The sequence below is a fragment of the Aplidium turbinatum genome, chromosome 17 (genome assembly GCF_918807975.1).
Source record: "Aplidium turbinatum chromosome 17, kaAplTurb1.1, whole genome shotgun sequence".
In the NCBI taxonomy this organism is placed as follows: Eukaryota; Metazoa; Chordata; class Ascidiacea; order Aplousobranchia; family Polyclinidae; genus Aplidium; species Aplidium turbinatum.
In genome coordinates, this window is record NC_137488.1 from 15210133 (window position 1) to 15229692 (window position 19560).

Here is a 19560-nt window from a genome sequence, read left to right on the forward strand (position 1 = left end):
AAACGAGTTTTAAGGCTTGTACTGTGTTGCAAAATTTTGTGCCGTAATATGATTTTGAGGCAAAAATGAAAGATTATAATTAGGCTAAAAGCGAATAGCAGAAATTTTTATATTGCAAAATGTGCAGTAGCTTACATGACCTTAAAAGGGCACCATTGCCCCCCCTGCCCCTCCATCTGCAGAAAAATTGGGGGCAGGGGGGGCATCCGCCCCCCCTGCCCCCCCGCTTCCAGCGCCCCTGATGAAGACTGCGTTGTTAGATATTGTATTACACAACTAATGAAATTGCTTTTTTAGAAAAAAAATGCATATCATTATTAATATTAAACTAAACTGGGCAATAATACAGTCAATTTAATGGCGCAAAAGAAATATTTGCTCTGAAAGCGGTTCAAGCTTCGTGAAAAGTGTTTTATGTGACTACCACAGATTGGCTACAAAGTATCTTAACTTCATCGAATAATGATTTCATGTTGGAAGAAAAAGCTGCTGCTGACGGGAATGATTTACATGCATGCATGCAGGATATGTGTAAGTACAAATTATTTATTTGAAAACGTGCAACAAAAACTACTGTAGTCTACATACTTTTAATAAAGTGAAGATGAGCCTCGCAGCTTTGTATTGTCCCATAAAATTGTGTGACGTTTGTTGTAATGAACTAGTGATCCCTCCACAGTTTTTGATGATAATAATTTACACGTGGCCGTGCACTTTAGGATTGAAATAGCTAATTAGGCTACTCCACAACATTATATATTTTATGTATTTTCGAAGTCCGAAGTTTTTTATTTTGCTTTCTTTCGCTTTGTTCTGAAATGTGAAACACAGCATAGAATGTCATTTCTGCTAATTTTTCCGTTTGTATAAAATCGCTTTTCCCATTTTTGATGAGTGACGCTACTAAGGTGAGGGGTCTAGTATTATTTTGTTGATAGTTTATGTTACTGCGTTATTAATTAATGATATTATAAAAAAATATTTAAAAGGTGGGGTAGGCTTAAATGCTTTTTTTTCCATGAAAGAACAGGTTTTCTAAAGTTTAAGATTCACTGGTCAACAGCCAATTTGCTTCTGAAACGAATGAGGTCAATCCTGGCTAATTTGGGGGTCGCTGATCATAATTATCAACTTGAAATTTGCTGATTAGCTCTAGTTTTTGAAACATGGCACTATGCCAAAATGTGCTTTACTTGCTGACTCGGAAAGAAGTGTGCGTTTTTCTGTTTTTTTATAGCTTGCATAGGTCAGATAGATTTAGGCACTTAATATATTTGTTGGAACTTAGGTAGATGACGTGTCTATTCATATTATTTTTATTTTGACATATGTTTGAGTTGGGTTGTTTGCTTGCTTCTTTTGTAAAAACTTCATGTGTTTAGCTTTAACTGCTCTTTCTGCAGATGCCTCGTATAAATGATAAAGCAGACAACTACATTTGTGGTGAAATAACTTTTTCTTCACAAAAGCGAAGTATAACAGCTGTGGTCAGGAAAGCATACCACTTGTATTTTGGATGCAAAGTTGGTGATCAGGGCAAGAGTTGGACCCCTCACATATGCTGTAACTCCTGTGGTGCAAATTTTCAGCAATGGCTAAACGGAAAAGAAAATGTATGCCCTTTGCTGTTCCGGTGGTTTGGAGAGAACCTATTGACGACATTAGCGATTGCTACTTTTGCATGACTCCCCCGGTTTGTAAAGGTTTGTCGAAAAAGAGTAAGCAGAGTATTTAATACCCAAATATTTCATCAGCAATTCGTCCAGTACCGAATGGAGAATTACTTCCAGTTCCTGAGGCATCTCAAGAATTCACACTGGATTCAGATTATGAAGAAAGTGTAAGTTCTGAGAGTAGTGGTGGATTTCGAATGTCATAGGAATCATACGTTGAAACATTATCTTCCAAAGAACCACACCTTACTACTCAAAATGAATTGCACGATCTTATCCGGGATTTGGAACTACCCAAAGTTAAATCATAACTTTTGGGCTCTAGACTTCAGCAATGGAATCTTTTGGCAAAAGACGTAGGCTAAGGATATCCAAATACCGTAGCTGTCAACAAGAGCTAGAATCATTCTAGCTAGAATCATCTTTTGCAGAAGGTGATCTTGTAGCATGTAGCAAAGTAAGTGAATTAATAATAGCCCTTAATATTAGTTATGATCCACCTGAATGGAGGTTGTTCATCGATTCATCTAAGACAAATCTTAAGGTCGTTTTACTGCATAATGGAAACACCATGCCATCAATCCCAGTGGGTTACGCAGTTCATATGAAGGAGACATATGACAACATAAAGCAACTTCTAATATGCATAAAGTATGACCAACATCAATGGCAGCTGTGTGGTGACTATTAAGCCCTGCTGTTTTCTTTGTGAATGGGATAGTCGAGCGAAAGATTTCCACTACATCAAGAAAGACTGGCTTCTCCATCAATCATTGACTCCAGGGGAGAAAAACATTCTACATCCACCACTTCTTGAATCAAATGAGATTTTGTTACCACCGTTGCACATAAAACTGGGTTTAGTGAAGAACTTTGTCAAGGCAATGGACAAAGCAGGAGCTGGTTTCATATACCTCGGCAAAACATTTCCCAGAATGAGCAAAGCGAAAATAAAGGAAGGTGTGTTTATAGGTCACCAGATAAGGCACCTTCTCAAAGACGGTGAATTTGATCCAGTGTTATTTGGCAAAGAGAAAATTGCATGAAAAGTGTTTAAGTTGCTGGCCACAATATTATTAGGGAACAAAAGAGCTGACAACCACACGGAAGTGGTGTCCAACCTCATTAAAGCATGCAGGTGCTTGGGGTGCAGTATGTCACTAAAAATACAGTAGCCTACATCTGTTGGACTCGCACCTGGATTTTTTTCCGCCAAACTGTGAGGAAGTTAGTGATGAGCATGGTGAGCGATTTCACCAATGCATATCTACAATGGAAAAGAGGTAGGCTACCAGGGAAAACAGAATCAATCAGTGCTTGCTGACTTTTTCTGGGTGATATCTAGGGATGCTCCATTTACCGTAGGCTATACAAGCAACAGGCCTGTTATAGTCGTCATCTACGTTGAATATATGTAACTCGTGACCAGCGTCACTACATAATCACAGTTCAGCGTTTTCTGGTACAGACGTTGGAATTGATTACTACCGCACTGCGCGTGTAATCAATTGAGCGTTCTGTACCACGTTCCTTAGTTGATTGTTTTGCGTTTCTTTCTTACTATATATTGCGTTGCTTTTATACACTGAATCAGTAAGTAACAAGAGGTAAATGGTTTTCTCACTTGGTTGGCTATCGCTACAATTATTATTGTTTATTTTATATTAAACGTCTGGAAATACAACAGACATTTAACTGGCGTCGCCGGCAGGATCTTTACAGAATTTCTACAGGATTTTAGAAACATGGAGAAACTGATCGAAGTCCTGCAACAACAAATTGCCAACCAAGAACGCCAGACGAAGGAGCAAATTGCCAGACAAGAAGAACGTCACCAAGAACAAGTACAACGTCACCAAGAACAAGTACAACGTCATCAAGAACAAGAACAACGTCATCAAGATCAAATTGCCAACCAAGAAAAGCGCCACCTTGAACAACTACGAGAAATACGAGCCCAAACTTCAAGACCACAACCAACAACAATACTACAACAGGTATCTTTACCTAAGTTCGTAACGTTTGATGCCACCACTGAACTGTGGGCAGACTATTGGAAGAGGTTTAACACCTTTGTAGCAGCACATTCAGTCGCACAAGACAAAATGCCACAGGTTTTTCTCACCAATCAATCACCTACAATCTACAAAATGTTAACAAATTTGGCTGCGCAGGAAACAAACCCAAAAGAAGTCAACGATCTCACCATGACGGAAATTACAAACTACATGGCTCAACAATTCGACCCAAAACGCTTCATCGTGAGGGAGCGATTCCGTTTCTGGAGCGAAATGAAGCGCAAGCCCGGTGAAACAGCTCAAGAACTAGCCATCCGCATACGCCAGGCAGCTGCCACCTGTGACTTCTCGTCCATTTCAAATCCATTGGACGAAGCTTTACGTACTCGTTTTATTTGTTCAATAGGTAACGAGGCGGTGCTTAAGGCGTTATTCAAAATCAGAGCTGATGAACTTACTTTCAAACGTGCGGTGGAGGTTGCATCAGAAACCGAAGAGGCAGCCAAGGTGGCCAAAGAAACTGTTTACGGCACTCCACCAGCACCAGTTGCGAAAGTAAGGACCATCAGCAAACCTCCAAAAACTAGGCAACTTACAGGTACTTTCTTTTCTTCTAAAAATAAAGAATGCTATCGCTGTGGTAATTCCAACCACAACGCCAATGACTGTAGGTTTAAGAAAGCCACTTGCCATTTCTGCAATATTACGGGACACTTACAGAGTGTTTGTCGAAAGAAAGCTAGACAGTTCAAACCTTCTAAGGTAAATTGTATCGAGGAAATTAACATGCTTTCTAGTTCTTGCAGAAAACCTCGAAATTCAAAGTTGGAAGTACCGATCTCCATTAATTCGGTAACCACACACTTAGAACTGGACACTGCTACAAATGGAAATTTCCTTTCCAACGACGTCTGGACTCGGGTAGGCGCACCTCAATTGCAAGCACCAGTGTCGCAGTTCCAATCTAGTACCAATCACGGGTTCTTTCACGGCCCAGGTAACTTGTCCTTCCACGGGAAGGTCAGATAATATTCCTTTTGTAGTCACGACAGTCAAAGGACTGAACTTGCTAGGTCGTGATGCAATCTCGTCTTTAGGAATTTCTATCGATAAATTCCTTCTGTCTAACTATTCTACTTTACAGAGTATCCAGTCATACGACAAGCCTGACAAGAGTCTGGAGAAAGCATGCTCCCTCTTATGTGACGAGTTCAAAGATGTTTTTAAGCCTGAACTCGGGTGCTTACGAGATTATGAACTAGACATAGATTTTAAGTCTGATGCTAAACCTGTTTTTCTCAAACCTAGGCCTGTACCTTTCGCGCTAAAGGAGGACTTAGCACAAGCCTATGATTCGGGCATTGCACGTGGTGTATGGACACCAGTTCAGTTTTGCGATTGGGGCACACCGGTTGTTCCAGTTCGTAAGCGTTCAAATTCTTCAGAAGCGAAGGCCAAGTTACGCATTTGTGGCGATTATTCAGTCACGGTGAACCCTTCCCTGGAGACCCATCGTCACCCGTTACCCTTACCAGAAGACTTAATGCAAAAGTTGGGTGGTGGGTACGGTTTCAGCAAGATAGACTTGGCTGATGCCTACAATCAGATTCGACTTGGTCCTGACAGTCGAAAACGACTCGCATTAAGCACTCACCGTGGCGTACTTTTACAAAATGTTTTACCTTTTGGCATATCTTCTGCTCCAGGTTATTTTCAGAAGATCATGGACGACCTTACAGCCGACCTTCCAGGGGTCGCAGTCTACCTAGACGACATTCTTGTCAGTGGCACTACTGCTGAGGAGCATCTCCAGAATCTTAGACGGCTCCTCGATCGACTTCACTCAAAAGGCCTGAGGTGTAGGAAAGACAAGTGTAAGCTTGCACAACCTCAGGTAGAGTATCTCGGACACATTTTGTCCAGGCAGGGCATCTCCAAAGGTCCCAAGGTAAACGCCGTACTGGAGATGTCTGCCCCCACTGACGTATCTTCTCTTCGTTCGTTTTTAGGTTCCTTACAATTTTATTCGAAGTTTCTACCGTTGAACGCTTCTACTGTAGCAGAACCACTATACCATCTCACGAAAAAGGACATTCCTTGGAGATGGGGAAAACAAGAGGAAAACTCTTTTGCTCAGCTGAAGCATCATCTATCTACTGATGAGGTTCTTACACATTTCAATGCGTCACTTCCGGTAGGTATCGCATGTGATGCTTCTAGTGTGGGCATCGGTGCTACTTTGTTTCACCGTTACCCAGATGGCACAGAACGGCCTATAGCAAACGTTTCAAAGATATTAACAGCTTCGCAGAGAAACTATAGTCAAATTCAGAAAGAGGCTTTGTCGATAATTTTTGCGCTAAAGAAATTCTATCAATATCTTTTTGGTAGATCATTCATTTTGGTCACAGATCATAAACCATTGCTTAGTCTTTTTGGCCCGACTAAATCGACACCTTCTTTGGCAGCAAATCGTTTGGCTCGTTGGGCACTCTTTTTGTCGCAATTTACATACACTATTGAGTACAGGAAGACGAAGGATCATCAAAACGCTGATGCTTTGAGTCGCTTACCAGCAGGAGGGGATAAAGTCTTCGATGAAGAGGAAAGTGCGGATGACATTGATATCGTCTGTGCTATCGATGCTTTGGATTTGCAGGTCCAGACCTCAAATGCCGCCTCACTGCGTAAAGAATCTTCTAAAGATCCTATCATTTCCACGGTAATGCGTTTCATTCATGAAGGATGGCCGGCCAAGTCTTCTCCACAAGACCCGGTCGAACCGTTCCGTAAGTACGCAGACTCTCTTTCTACTTGTTACGGATGTCTACTTTACGGTTCCAGAGTGGTCATCCCTTCCAAACTTCGTCCTTCCGTCCTTCAGTTGCTTCATGAAGGACATTTCGGCATTGAGAGAATGAAGCAGTTGGCAAGAACGTCCGTCTACTGGCCAAACATTGACCGAGACATAGCGGAACTTTGTCACAAGTGCAGTACCTGTGGCGAATATCAACCGCAATCTAAAACCCAGGTCCAATCATGGACGGTTCCAGAAGCACCGTGGAGTCGCTTGCACATAGATCATGCGGTAGAATTCATGGGTTACCATTGGTCACTCAGCATTGATGCTTTTTCTAAATACCCATGTATTCATGCTACTACTTCTTTATCTTCAACAGCTACTATCAACCTGCTAGAAGAAGATTTTGCTCATTTCGGCTATCCCCATACTATAGTTACCGATAATGCTACTACTTTTAAATCCACAGAATTTCAAACTTTCTGTAAGGAGAGGGGTATGGTACACATCACGGGTGCACCTTACCATCCGGAAACCAATGGAGCGGCGGAGCGCCTCGTACGTACGTTCAAGCAAGCACTTCGCAAATCTTCCCTACCCCCGAAGCAGGCCGTCTTGGAATTCCTACAGCAATATCGACGCACGCCCACTCCGAGTGGCTACTCTCCAAGCCAATTACTCAACAATCGTCAGATTCGAACCAAGATCGACACGCTTCTCCCCACACCGTCTCAAGTGGTACCCCGACAAAACCCTCACAACACCGACGCCTCCGAAGGTACCAAACGACATTTCAAACCGGGAGATCCCTGTTACGCGCTATCATTCACTCCACGACGGAGCCAGGATCCTCGTTGGGTTCCAGCCGAGGTGATCAAGCGACAGGGTAGCCGAATCTTCCTGGTACGTCTGCTGCCACATGGTCCGACGTGGAGGCGCCATATGGACCAACTGCAACCTCGCTATGCATCATCGGAGGACCAGGAGCCGGGAGATACTCCTGCACCAACAATCGACTCTTCCGCTGTCTCCACCTCAGCCCGAACGAATTCGGACGACACACCGACTGTACCGGAATTCGGGCCACACAACCCACGAAGGTCGAGCCGTCGCCGCAGACCTCCGGCTCGTTTCGGACTTTGAGTTTTATTGTTAATTCGGTGTCTTGTTCATTTTTTATGTTTGTGTATAAAAATTATCGGGGAGGTGTTATAGTCGTCATCTACGTTGAATATATGTAACTCGTGACCAGCGTCACTACATAATCACAGTTCAGCGTTTTCTGGTACAGACGTTGGAATTGATTACTACCGCACTGCGCGTGTAATCAATTGAGCGTTCTGTACCACGTTCCTTAGTTGATTGTTTTGCGTTTCTTTCTTACTATATATTGCGTTGCTTTTATACACTGAATCAGTAAGTAACAAGAGGTAAATGGTTTTCTCACTTGGTTGGCTATCGCTACAATTATTAGTGTTTATTTTATATTAAACGTCTGGAAATACAACAAGGCCAAAAGGAGAAGAACAGTTAAAATAGATTAGAAATTTTTATATGCAAAGTGACAATTATTTGTTGCATATGCTATGCTGAAATATAAACGCATGCAATTATAACACTGTTTGTAGATTGTTACTCTTGTGTTCAATAAAGTGCACCAAGGCTTGTCATATGTAGATCCACATAGCCTACAAAATGAAAAAAGTTTTTATCTTTTAAACTAGAGCTAATCAGCAATTTTAACCGATATTTTTGGATTCAGAGTCCAAAAATGCATAAGAACCAACTGTTTTCTTATCGGAAGCAAACAACTTTTGAAAAATTGTTGAACAGTGTATGTGAAAAAAAATTCATGCTGTAATTTACTTATCAAATCTTTTATTTTTTTGTGACTTGTTTCACAGACATTTTAAACAGATTACTGTGTTCTCTAGTACGGGATCAATTCTCCTACGTCTGTGGATCGGGAATTAAGTCAATCAACAAGCATTAGAATATCATGGCCCAAAGTTACTGATGCAGATTCATATAGAGTCAAAGTCGTTCCGGCTGGTACAACATTTAGTAATTGTAACAATGCACAAGCTAACGAAGCGAGCTCACCTGTAAGTATATTTTGTTGCTTGTTTGTTATATTCCCATGCAGGCCATTCAACTCCCAAGTGGAAATATTAATTAATAGAACTAACCAAGGGCAGACTGACAGCTTCATCTGCAGTCAAGTTCATGAATTTATCAATTTATGAAAGACAAAGTCGAAAAACCATCGTAGATAAAATAGGTCAGTCCAGTCTCAACCACAGCATTACAAGCAAGGGGGAGAGGGCGTGTTACTCCCAGTTGTCATAAAAATGACTGTTCACTGTAGAAAATCAGTGTAGAATTTTAGTGGGCAGATTCGTAGATGTTGTAATAACAAAAATAAAAAACTCTTATTAATTCCGTTTATTTAGGCTACAACTGTATGGTGTTGATTTGAACAGCGAAAAAATACTAAATTATCTGGAATCTGTTTAATCGTTTTTATGAAACTGACCAAATCAGTACGATGTAGTGGCTCCAAAATCCATCAAATCCTTAGTTTTGCTCTAAAATATGCTCATGACTGTCTCATTCCTCCACTTTGAACAATAAACAGGAGTTTATTTTAAAAAATAAGAGTTTTATTCAAAAAACTTATTTATTAACTATGTTTCCTTCCTTTATTGCCGTCCCCACAAGCCTGCAATCCTTGAATTTGTCCACAACATCAGCTGGATAGCTACGCCACTGTCTAAACTCTAAACTATGTGCAGAATGTTTAATAAAATTCTTCTGCAACTACTTCTTAAAGAAGAGATTGTAATAATTTCAAATAAACCAATTCAGTTATTGTTGTAGACAGTGACGCTGCAAATAAAACGATGTTTGATTTGAATTCTTTCCGGTAGGGTCAGAATTCAGAAACTTCTCGGCATGGTTGACGCAGCTATTTAAAAAGGAGTAAAGGAAGGCCTATCGTTTGTAATTTGTGTTGTCTAATGACGGTTGTGCTGGTCAGCTTAGGAAGTATCGTTCGCAGTTCCTAGCATAAAAGGCCGTTGACAGTATTTCTCGGGCCCGGTACCAATTTATTTTCGGGCCCCTTCATCGACAATGTTATAAATATAAAGGTCGTGTACAAACTTTTATTGATGTCGTTTAAGCATGGTCATTTAACAAATCTTGAGCAATCTTACAATTTCTTGAACCGCAAAACTTACTTTCTCTATCTAGCGGTTGCTTTTTTGAACTTTTATTTGTTACATAGCCCTAGAGTATTACTTCCCGATTCCATTGATGTTTCGCTGGTCATTCTAAGCTCACCAAAAGAGAATTTACAGCAAAGGCAGTGCAGACAGTCAGAAAGTTTTCAATTTGATTTGGGAAAGGTGTTTGGGCCTCGGTCAAACATATGCTGATTGTTGTAATCTGAAAAGCGGTTGTGGTCTAATTTTTAGTGCAGAAATCGGGGCAGAAATAGAAATAGCAATCTTTTTACCTGTACCATCTCGGTTTTTGAGTTTAAACAAATATTAGCCTGTTTATTTTGAAATTTGTGTTTCGGGTAATATTCGTGGTTAGGGAAATCACTATACTAGAATAAATTCTTATTTTACTGTTTGGTGGCTGAAGTGGCTATTTACCACCAGAAAGCTGAAGGGGGCCCGGTACTTTACCATCTGACGGCTGAAATGGCTGTTTTAACCTCTGATGGCAATTTATTTAGATCTGATTATATTAAGATTTCGATAATGTTTGAAGTCGCGGGAAATTTTTTAATTTAGGCCCCTTAAATATTCCGAGCCCGGGTCCAAAGGTACCACCTAGACCTCCGTGTCAAAGCCCCTGAGAATAGATAGCTTTTTATCAATCGCAACTTTTATACTGTGGTAGACGTGACGTTGCTGCACACAGAGATGGGCGTGATCTTGATCTTGAAGATCACTTTTTTTCTGGTGATCTTGATCTTGATCTAAGATCACTTTTTTTGTGTGACCTTGATCTTGAAGTCAATAAGATCAAGATCACTGTTGAATTTAAGTTGACCTATTATAATATATCATACAGACTTCTTTTTTTGAACTGAACAAATTAGCTTAATCTGTGGCAACTACTCTGTAGCGCACCCAGCATGGGGCTAAGGGGGATCAAGCCCCCCCTTAAACCTGCCACCAAAAATGAAATTTTTGATGTTCTGCATTTATACCGTTTGCTTACAGGTTAGATATGAATAAGACACAACAATACAACAGGGCTGAGCATTATAACAATATACTTTACATATTTAAAAATACTTTTAAAAGTCGAACGTTTTCGGTTTTACTTAAGCCCTCATCAGGTACGGTATCTGAAAATATTTATAAAACTGCAGTAAATTTCAACTTATTGAAGGTAAAATTACATTAGGAAAAGGCAACTACATAAATAACTACAAAAAATTTGCACCATAGGGAACGTGATACATCAAGTAAATGTTGAGGAGAATAGACGCGCCTCCAGCAAATAATTGTTTGCTTGAATTTGGGTTGCAGCGTTTGATTAACAGTAGACCTACTTCCTGAATTTTGGTGTCAAGTTGCGATTTGCCTTTGCGTAAAATTTTAAATGAGTCAGCAGAGAATTTTCGATCGGTGCAAAAAGAACACTCTATGATATGGTCTTTGATGGCACTTTTCTTTAACTCCTTAAAGTTCAGATGTCAAATGTCTGGTGGACATACCGATGTGCAGACAACCATTTGCGCCTACCTCTATCAGAGCTAGATGGTCTGAAAGCCCTTGATGAAGATATAACTGTATAGCAGCTCAAGTTCTGCGCAGGCATCCAATACAGGTCGACTATAGGCTACACGACCAAAGTAGTCCAAAAATAACCCTCGGCCTTAAGGTTGCAAACTTACGATCCTACTCAAATTACAGCAACGATTGATGATAGTAACAGTCATTAACTTTGTACAATTTTTAGGCCAGTGTTCAAGTAGTTAAAAACAAAAGTTTGCAATACAAATTACCTTTTAATTAGGTTGCTTACGAGTAAAATTTGTTTTTCTTGCACCCTCATCGATCAAGAACTGCAGTTTTTCATGTAGGCTACCCCAAAAAGTGATCTTGAAAGTGATCTTGATCTTCAAGATCACGATCTTGAACTTGATTTTTAAGATCACACTGTTGGGTGATCTTGATCTTGATCTTCAAGATCACGTATTCTTGGCAATCTTGATCTTGATCTTCAAGATCACCCAAGCAGGTGATCTTGCCCATCTCTGCCTGCACACAAGCCCGGAACGTCATTCTGTATCTGCGGATATTTAATGTCAATGAAATAATTTACATCAAGTATGAATATTTTATTTGTTTCGAAGGTAACTATTCATGTATTCATATAACTTAAAAAATTTTAGTCCGACTTATTTTTTCAGTATACAATCACTTCTCTTGACCCACGAACTAAGTACGACGTCGGGGTTTGTTCAAACGGAGAAGGCAGTACAAGTACGCCACCAACAAAGAAACCAAATTTAGTGACAGGTAAAATTTGATGTTTCTTGCAAACATGTAACAAGTTAGGTGATCTCATGCATTTGCAGCTGGAGTCAATTAATTAAACTAAAAACGTCAGCAAAACTGCCGTGCTCTGCACGAACTGTAACATTTGTGCAAACCTAGATTGCAAGCTCAAACTTTTGAATATGATTTCACATCCTTATTAGTTAATTGTACTGTTAAAGAAAAACAAAAACGCAATATTGCATGCCAAGGGTTGTTTAGGTATGTAAGTTTTGCCGTTTTACATTATAAGAATAAGAACACTTGCGATTGCGATAAAGTAATTCATTTGATTATGACGTTTAGTAAAATAGTATGTTTTCAAGCGAGCTTTAAATTAATTAAATTTTTGTTTTTTCTATAAAAACATAGAAAAATCAATTTCTCAGCAGCCGATTGTAGCAAGAATCGATAAATACCGTGTTTCGCTCATGAGGCTGCCGAGTGATTCTATCGCCGTGAATTCTTGCTGCAATCGGCTGCCAAGAAACAAATAGTTGGTTGGATGGTCTAAATGGCTAGCGTGGAAGCTACACGGTTATGGTTAGCGAATCACAATTGCTCGCTGTACTGGTGAGTGCTCACTGCTCAGCCTTGTGCTGACAGCCAGGAAGAACGCTCCCTTCTTTGCAATTATTGATGTTGCAAACTCAAGGTTTGGCAGGATATGAATACGTGAGTAAAGCGTACAGACAACTTAGACGCCAAGCCATGCAAAACTTTGTACTCAAATAAAAAAAAAATGAGGTTAATGTTAAGAACAAAGTTCGAGATTTAAAAACCAATTATTACACTAAAGGCTTAACTATACTGTAGTTTTGTATGGTAATATCAAATCACTGCAATTAATTGGCACTCGCAGCGGGTGTAATGCTTAGACAAGTACAAGCAGCTACATAGACAGTAGCCACCCATTTCTGCACTAATATAACATGGAGCTAAAAACAATAACAATTGATGTTGTCTAACACTTGATAACAAAAACAAAATAATAGAAGAAAAATTATATCTTAATATTTAATGAGAAAACTCTGGTCTTTGTAATTAGTTTGCTAAGTCTAATGTATATGTGCTATAGCATAAGACAGGTCTGATTTAAAACACCTTGATAGCCTATAGTATGGCAAATGAATCAAACGCACATCTTCAACAATTCACGCAAGCACCTACTATTGCAAATGCAACCATTATCAAACATTAGAGATTTTGCTACGTTTTACATTTTGAAGAAAAGCTATGCAAAATAAAAATAAAAAGAGAAGATCTACTCAGTGAACCAAAGTAGGCTACTAAACAAAAATAATAATTTTTAGCAAAAATTTTAAAGCGCTTAGTATAGCCTATGTTTTTTGGAAGATCTAGCAGATACAATTTGTCGTGATTTTTTCGAAATATGTTTTACAATATGCAATACTGTTTCATTTGAATATCTGCTTATCCATAGTAGCCTATTATGGTGTGATAATATCCAAGTGAACTATGTAAACTTCAAAGGTCCAGCAATTTGCCAATTTAAGCCAGCCACCAAGTATTTGATACAATGTGCCATCGTTGACTATTTTGTTGAAGATTTGTCGATTAAACCTAATCTTATTAAAAAAAATACTTTTTTTTGTGACGAATTTTTTTAAAAGCCGCAATAAAAACTTCTTTCTTGAATAATAATAGTTGCTAAATTTACAATATCCACGTCTATGCAAAAATGTATACACCTTCAAATATATGGGGATTTGTCCGAACAAATAGTTTTTCTCATTCATTACGTCCCTTCCAGGTGGCGAGGGTTGGATTGGTTACAATACGTCATCATTCATGTTCATGGCCATGACTTATTTGCAGTTACCGGTACTACAGGATGTGTATATAAGTTAGTTTTGACCATTTGTAATGTTTGAATTTCTACATCATTGTTCACTAATTTGCCTACTTTATTAATAATGGCCTCTTTCGCAAAGTTTACGGCATTTGTCTGTTAGCTCTGTGCTCGAAGATATCAATCCGTTTTTTCATTAATTGTAATGTTGTCCAAGCTGTAGTATTGTACAATAGAATTGACCAGTGACGTAGCCAGGAATGAAAATTTGGGAGACCAAACGAACATTTTCAAGGGACGTATTTTTAAGGTTAAAATGTAAGTCTATTAAAAACATCGTGACCCGACAGTTTATCGAAAGACAATTTATCGAACGACAGTTCATCGAACGACAGTTTATCGAAAGACAGTTTATCGAACGACAATTCATCGAAACGACAGTTTATCGAAACGACAGTTCATCGAAACGACAGTTCATCGAACGACAGTTTATCGAAACGACAGTTCATCGAACGACAATTCATCGAAGGGGCTAGGGGCTAGAGGCTAGGAGTTAGGGACTAGGGGCTAGAGGTTAAGAGTTAAGGTTAGAATAAGGGGTTAGTGGCTGGGAGTTGGAGTTTAAGGGTTAGGGGTAGGGGTTAAGGGTAGGGTTAGGGGTTGGGGGTTCGACAGTTCATCGAACGACAATTCATCGAAGGGGCTAGGGGCTAAAGGCTAGGAGTTAGGGGCTAGAGGTTAAGAGTTAAGGTTAGAATTAGGGGTTAGTGGTTGGGAGTTGGAATTTAAGGGTTGGGGGTAGGAGTTAAGGGTAGGGGTTAAGGGTAGGGTTAGGGGTTGGGGGTTAAGGGGTAGGGTTAAGGTTAGGGGTTAGGGTTAGGGGTTAATGGTTAGGAGTTAGGAGTTAGTGGTTAGGAGTTAGGGGTTGGGGGTTAAGGGGTAGGGGTAGGGTTACGGTTAGGGGTTAGAGGTTAGTGGTTAGGGGTTGGGGGTTGGGGGTTAGGGGTTAGGGTTAGGTTTTAGGTTAGGGGTTAGGTTTTCGATTAACTGTTGTTCCAGGCCCCTAGCCAGCAGAGAGCCAGGGAGGCCTCGCCCCCCCTAAAATCAAATTCGCCCTCCCTGGCAAAATCCAAACATTCAAGAGCAACAGCTACATTTATAATGATTTTGCCCATTTAAATTTTTTCGGCCCCCCTTAAAAAAAGTTGGCCCCCTCTGCTCTGCGGTCTGGCTACAGCCTTGTGTCGTTCGATAAATTGTCGTTCGATAAACTGTCGTTCGATAAACTGTCGTTCGATAAACTGTCGTTTCGATAAACTGTCTTTTCGATAAACTGTCGTTCGAGGAATTGTCGTTCGATAAACTGTCGTTTCGATAAACTGTCGTTCGATAAACTGTCGTTCGATGAACTGTCGTTCGATAAACTGTCGTAGTACCTAAAAACATACCTAACGTATGTTGTTTATATGTAAATTGAATAAATACAGCTGACGCAATGTATAATATTATACTGTAGATCTGCAATTATTGATTATGACAAAATATGAAATGATGAGCCTGTTGTAGGCTACATCTTCATAATATTGCATACATAAAATTGTTAGTCTTTTTGAACCCCCATATAGTTGACAAATTAGTTCTTGTAGACTATTTGTTTCTGATCATTTCTGCTACATGGCCAGTTATTACTTTTTCAGAATTTTTGCCATTTTCAGAACACCTTTGATCTGCATTCTTTGTCAGATAACTATGTTGTTTCTTCTATTTGCACTGAGTATGCTTCTTTACGTGTATCTTCGGGTTGCTGGCAGCTTGTTTATTACTTTCTGAATGAGTATGCTTTAACCCTATCAAATGGTGATGGACAATGCTCAGTTTATAATCATTCATTTTGCAGGCTGCAGGCTGCATTCCAAATCTTTCAATTCCATATGTTCATTTCAAACATTTGTTCTTTACATTTATCTTACAGTAGTTTAAGAGGGGTGGCGACGATGTCGTCCCCTGCCGATGTCGTACCCCCGATGTCGTACCCTCATACATCGGGACGCGCAATAATTTACGCCGGCAAAAAAAAGCTTCAGTTGCGGCGCGCAGTTGGATTTCAGCTCGAGCGTCAATGCCCATGTCGTCTCCAGTGAGTGATCATGAATCACGCTGCCGAACAGACTTCAAAATGCGGCGGGCTGTTGCATTTCACCTCGAGCGTCAATGCTCACGTTATTCTTTCTGTTTGGTACAACTTGTGGGATTAGTTGATGACCAAACAATTTTTTTTTGTTCAGATGAACAAACAAATTATTTTAATTTCAAAAATAAAAATTAATTTCTAGGCTAATTTTTTTTCAAATGTCCGCTAGCCAGGGTTAATTATTTTGTTGCTGACGAGTAAACAGTTTGTTTATTTATTATTATTTCTTTAAAATAACATAACCTACGGACACGGTAGCCCACTGCTACGAGTGGCGGATCTATGCAAAATGGCGCCCATGGCAAAGTTTAAATGTGCGCCTTTTTTAACAATTTAAGTTAAATATTGCATACAAGTCTTTTATGAACAAATCGTGAAGAAAATAAATCAATGTATTATTGCCGTTTTATAATGTTCAAAGGCAGTCACGAGAGATTGTTTTGTCATGCAAATTTTGTTCTCTCTGCAGAGCTAATCAATTTGATAGAATGCTGCGCTATTGCGCCTTTCCAAGTTATTTTTAACATAAAAACTAGCCAACGCGGCTTATTACTTTTTCATCTGACGCTGTGTGTGTATAGTCTACTGTAGCCTACTACCAAGTGAATTATTGGACAAAATCAATCGGACATAAGCTTGTCTGCTTGACTTTTCAGCTTCTGCTGCTTGCAAGTCTCGTCTCTTTCGCCCTTCAGCCCCACTTTCCTTTTTCTTTGTATTGGTTTGTTTCAGAGTCTAAAAGGGCAAGTAAAAGTTAAATTAAAAAAATCCTTGGTCGATAATTACAATATATAGCCTAGGCATACGCAAAATGTTTTCGTAGTTCTTTACGTAGGCCTAGCCAACTTAATTAAAAATTCATCTCAATAGAGCACTGTGTTGATGCAACCGGCGGTGACCGACCTGTAGATAGGGGTATTTTTGTCTGATAACTGTGGATAAAAATAAAACGACCCAAGTCCGGCAGATTTTTTCAAAAACTAATATTAATTAATTTAATTTGTCGCTGACATTTGTTGGCATGTCGGCGGGTTTTGTAACCGTTGGGTTATAGCCTATGCTAACTAGAGATTGAAGAAACTGATAGCGAATCAATCCCAACATTGGTGTGTAGGCTACTAGCTAGGCCTACTAAGAATTGCGTTCATTTTATCCGTTTGACAACTTGAGGAAGTTAGGTAAAAGTACGGTACCGTATATTTATAAAGCACAGCTTGTGAAGTTGTCAATGAACCTCAAAACTTCAGACTGCTTAGTGCTAGGCAATGCCAGCACAGCACGTAAAAGAAATCATACCTAGCATAATTCTTGGTCTCAAAATTTCACATAATGATGCTTATAGGCTCAATAATACTTCAATGCTAATTTCTTCCTAGAACAGACTGAGTGCTCTGGTCAGGACAAATTGAAGTCATACAACAGATTGGATTTATAAATTCTTATAAAAATGAATAAGTAAATACTGGAGCTACTTCTAAGCTTCAACTAATCGCTGCTTAGCGACTTTACTAAACTTCCAATTTTTAAATGGCAAAATCGTCATTTCCGTAGGGTGTAACTTGTGTACTTGTGTAACTTTTGCATTGTGTATATTAGCCTACTTGCATATTTCCAACATGTAGGCCTACTGTACTATGTTCCTGTTACTGACAAATAAACCATTGATTGATTGATTCCAATTGTTGCTGACTGAACGTAAAGTGAGCCAGGATAAGCACAATGTTGCTTTTTCAACGTCCATTGTTTGACGATGGCTACAGTAAAGAGTGACCCTTTTTGATGTTTGTTGGGCGCAAATTAGATTTTGAAGAAAGTAGCCTATAACTCACAAATTTTATTTTTTACCAACCGATTTTTGCGCCCAAGGCTCGAGCCATGCCTGCCATACCCTAGGTAAGCTACACCACTGCAGTGCTACGGCCTCTAGGGGAACGAAGTCGTAAAAATGTGGCTTGTAATTCTGTTCACTTCCGTTTAATTGTGTGTCTGAAAATACGTTATCAATGGAAAATTACCATCACAGAAATGAAGAAAAGCAAATTCTAAAATTAGTTTGCAGTCATTATGTGTTTATATCTTGACCTAGCCTATAGCATAAATTTCAAGCTAATACCTGTCCGCTTACAACAGTTAGCTTTGTTTTCTAAATAGGCTAGTCCTAGGCCTATGTTGACTTGCGAACAAGGCGGACTATATAGAAAGCAGTATAGACTATATAGAAAACAAATGCGAACCATCGATGCAGTGCAGTAACGTGGCACCTTTTTTTAACATTATTGTTAAGCAGAAGCGCTATGTTCTTTGCTTGGATTCGCTATCATGCAATAGGCCAAATGCAAAAAAGTAATGCTTTGAATGATAATCAAGACATAAAATAGCCCAGTCAAGCCTAACAGTAAGAATATAGCTAAAACAGATCGAAATCTATAGAAAATAATTTCAAAATCGCAACCTAGTTAAGCTTTTATTTAACAACGTTTCTACTTTCAACAACGCGTTATCATTTCTCACTATGCGGCCCGTGGAGTTTTTCTCAGACCCTAATGTGGCCCTTCATGTTTGCAGTCTTGGACCACCCTGGTTTACACAATTGTTTTTTTTAGTCACACGTTAACTGAGGTTTACTCTAGCCTAGCTTTTTTCTGTTTTTATGGTTTTAGCTTTCAAAGTAGCAGTTCAGATTTTCAAAGTAGGCTACTTATTAAAAAGTAACAGTTGAGCACATCTCTAATCTACATTACCAGATAACGTAGGACCACACTTGTTGCCATGTCATAGTTAATGTTTTTGCTAGCTGTTTCTGTGTTTTTTGTCGTAAGTTAGATATGTTTACTTTCGTCATTTATTGCGTTTATTTAATGTCCGCCCCGTTAGCTCAGTTATGCGCCCTGCTCAAGATCACGCGGCGCAAGCTCGACGCTCGGGATGTGCGCTTGAGCAACGCATTTCAGGACTGCTCTCCATTCAGCGGGCCCTAGTGAATGGAATAATTTCTCGGCAACAACACATCAACAATCGGAAAACTTCACTCTGCCAATCTCGGTGACCGGCCCTGCGTCAAGAGCCACTGCAAGTACGCGTAACTACGGTACCAGGAATAACCAATCAAGGCTTTGTCAGTCCGAGGATAAAGATTCAAAACCAACGAACCAATTTGCAGTGGGCTACGTTAGCGATGTGAAAATAAATGTTCATGAAAAGAAATTGAGTGTTGATTCAGTGGCGTAGCTTGGAAATGTGCCGCCCGGGGCGGATTCAGATTTTGCCACCCCTTCAAGAAAAAGTATGTGAAAATGAAATGCGTTTTTTTATCAGATTATAATCAAAATCAAAAATCGTAGTCTTAAAGTGCCACCCCCAGACGTGCCGCCCGGGTCGGTCTGTCCCCCCCCCCCTTTAGCTACGCCACAGTGTTGATTGCAAGAACATGAAATCCATGTTCTTCGGACAAAAAAGCAATGCGAAATTCATGAGGAATCAGAACAGGGCAAGAAAGAT

The 19560-nt window shown here is 39.6% G+C and overlaps 1 protein-coding gene across 1 annotated transcript in view; it reads left to right on the forward strand.

Annotated features, from left to right (window-relative positions):
* The first annotated feature begins 462 nt into the window (after positions 1-462).
* LOC145786239 (fibronectin-like) overlaps positions 463-19560 on the forward strand; it is a 34321-nt gene continuing 15223 nt past the window's right edge. The window contains exons 1-3 of the mRNA XM_082597880.1: positions 463-531; positions 8426-8596; positions 11932-12040. Coding sequence (XP_082454006.1) covers positions 463-531; positions 8426-8596; positions 11932-12040 — 349 coding nt within the window. The remainder of the gene's footprint in view (positions 532-8425; positions 8597-11931; positions 12041-19560) is intronic.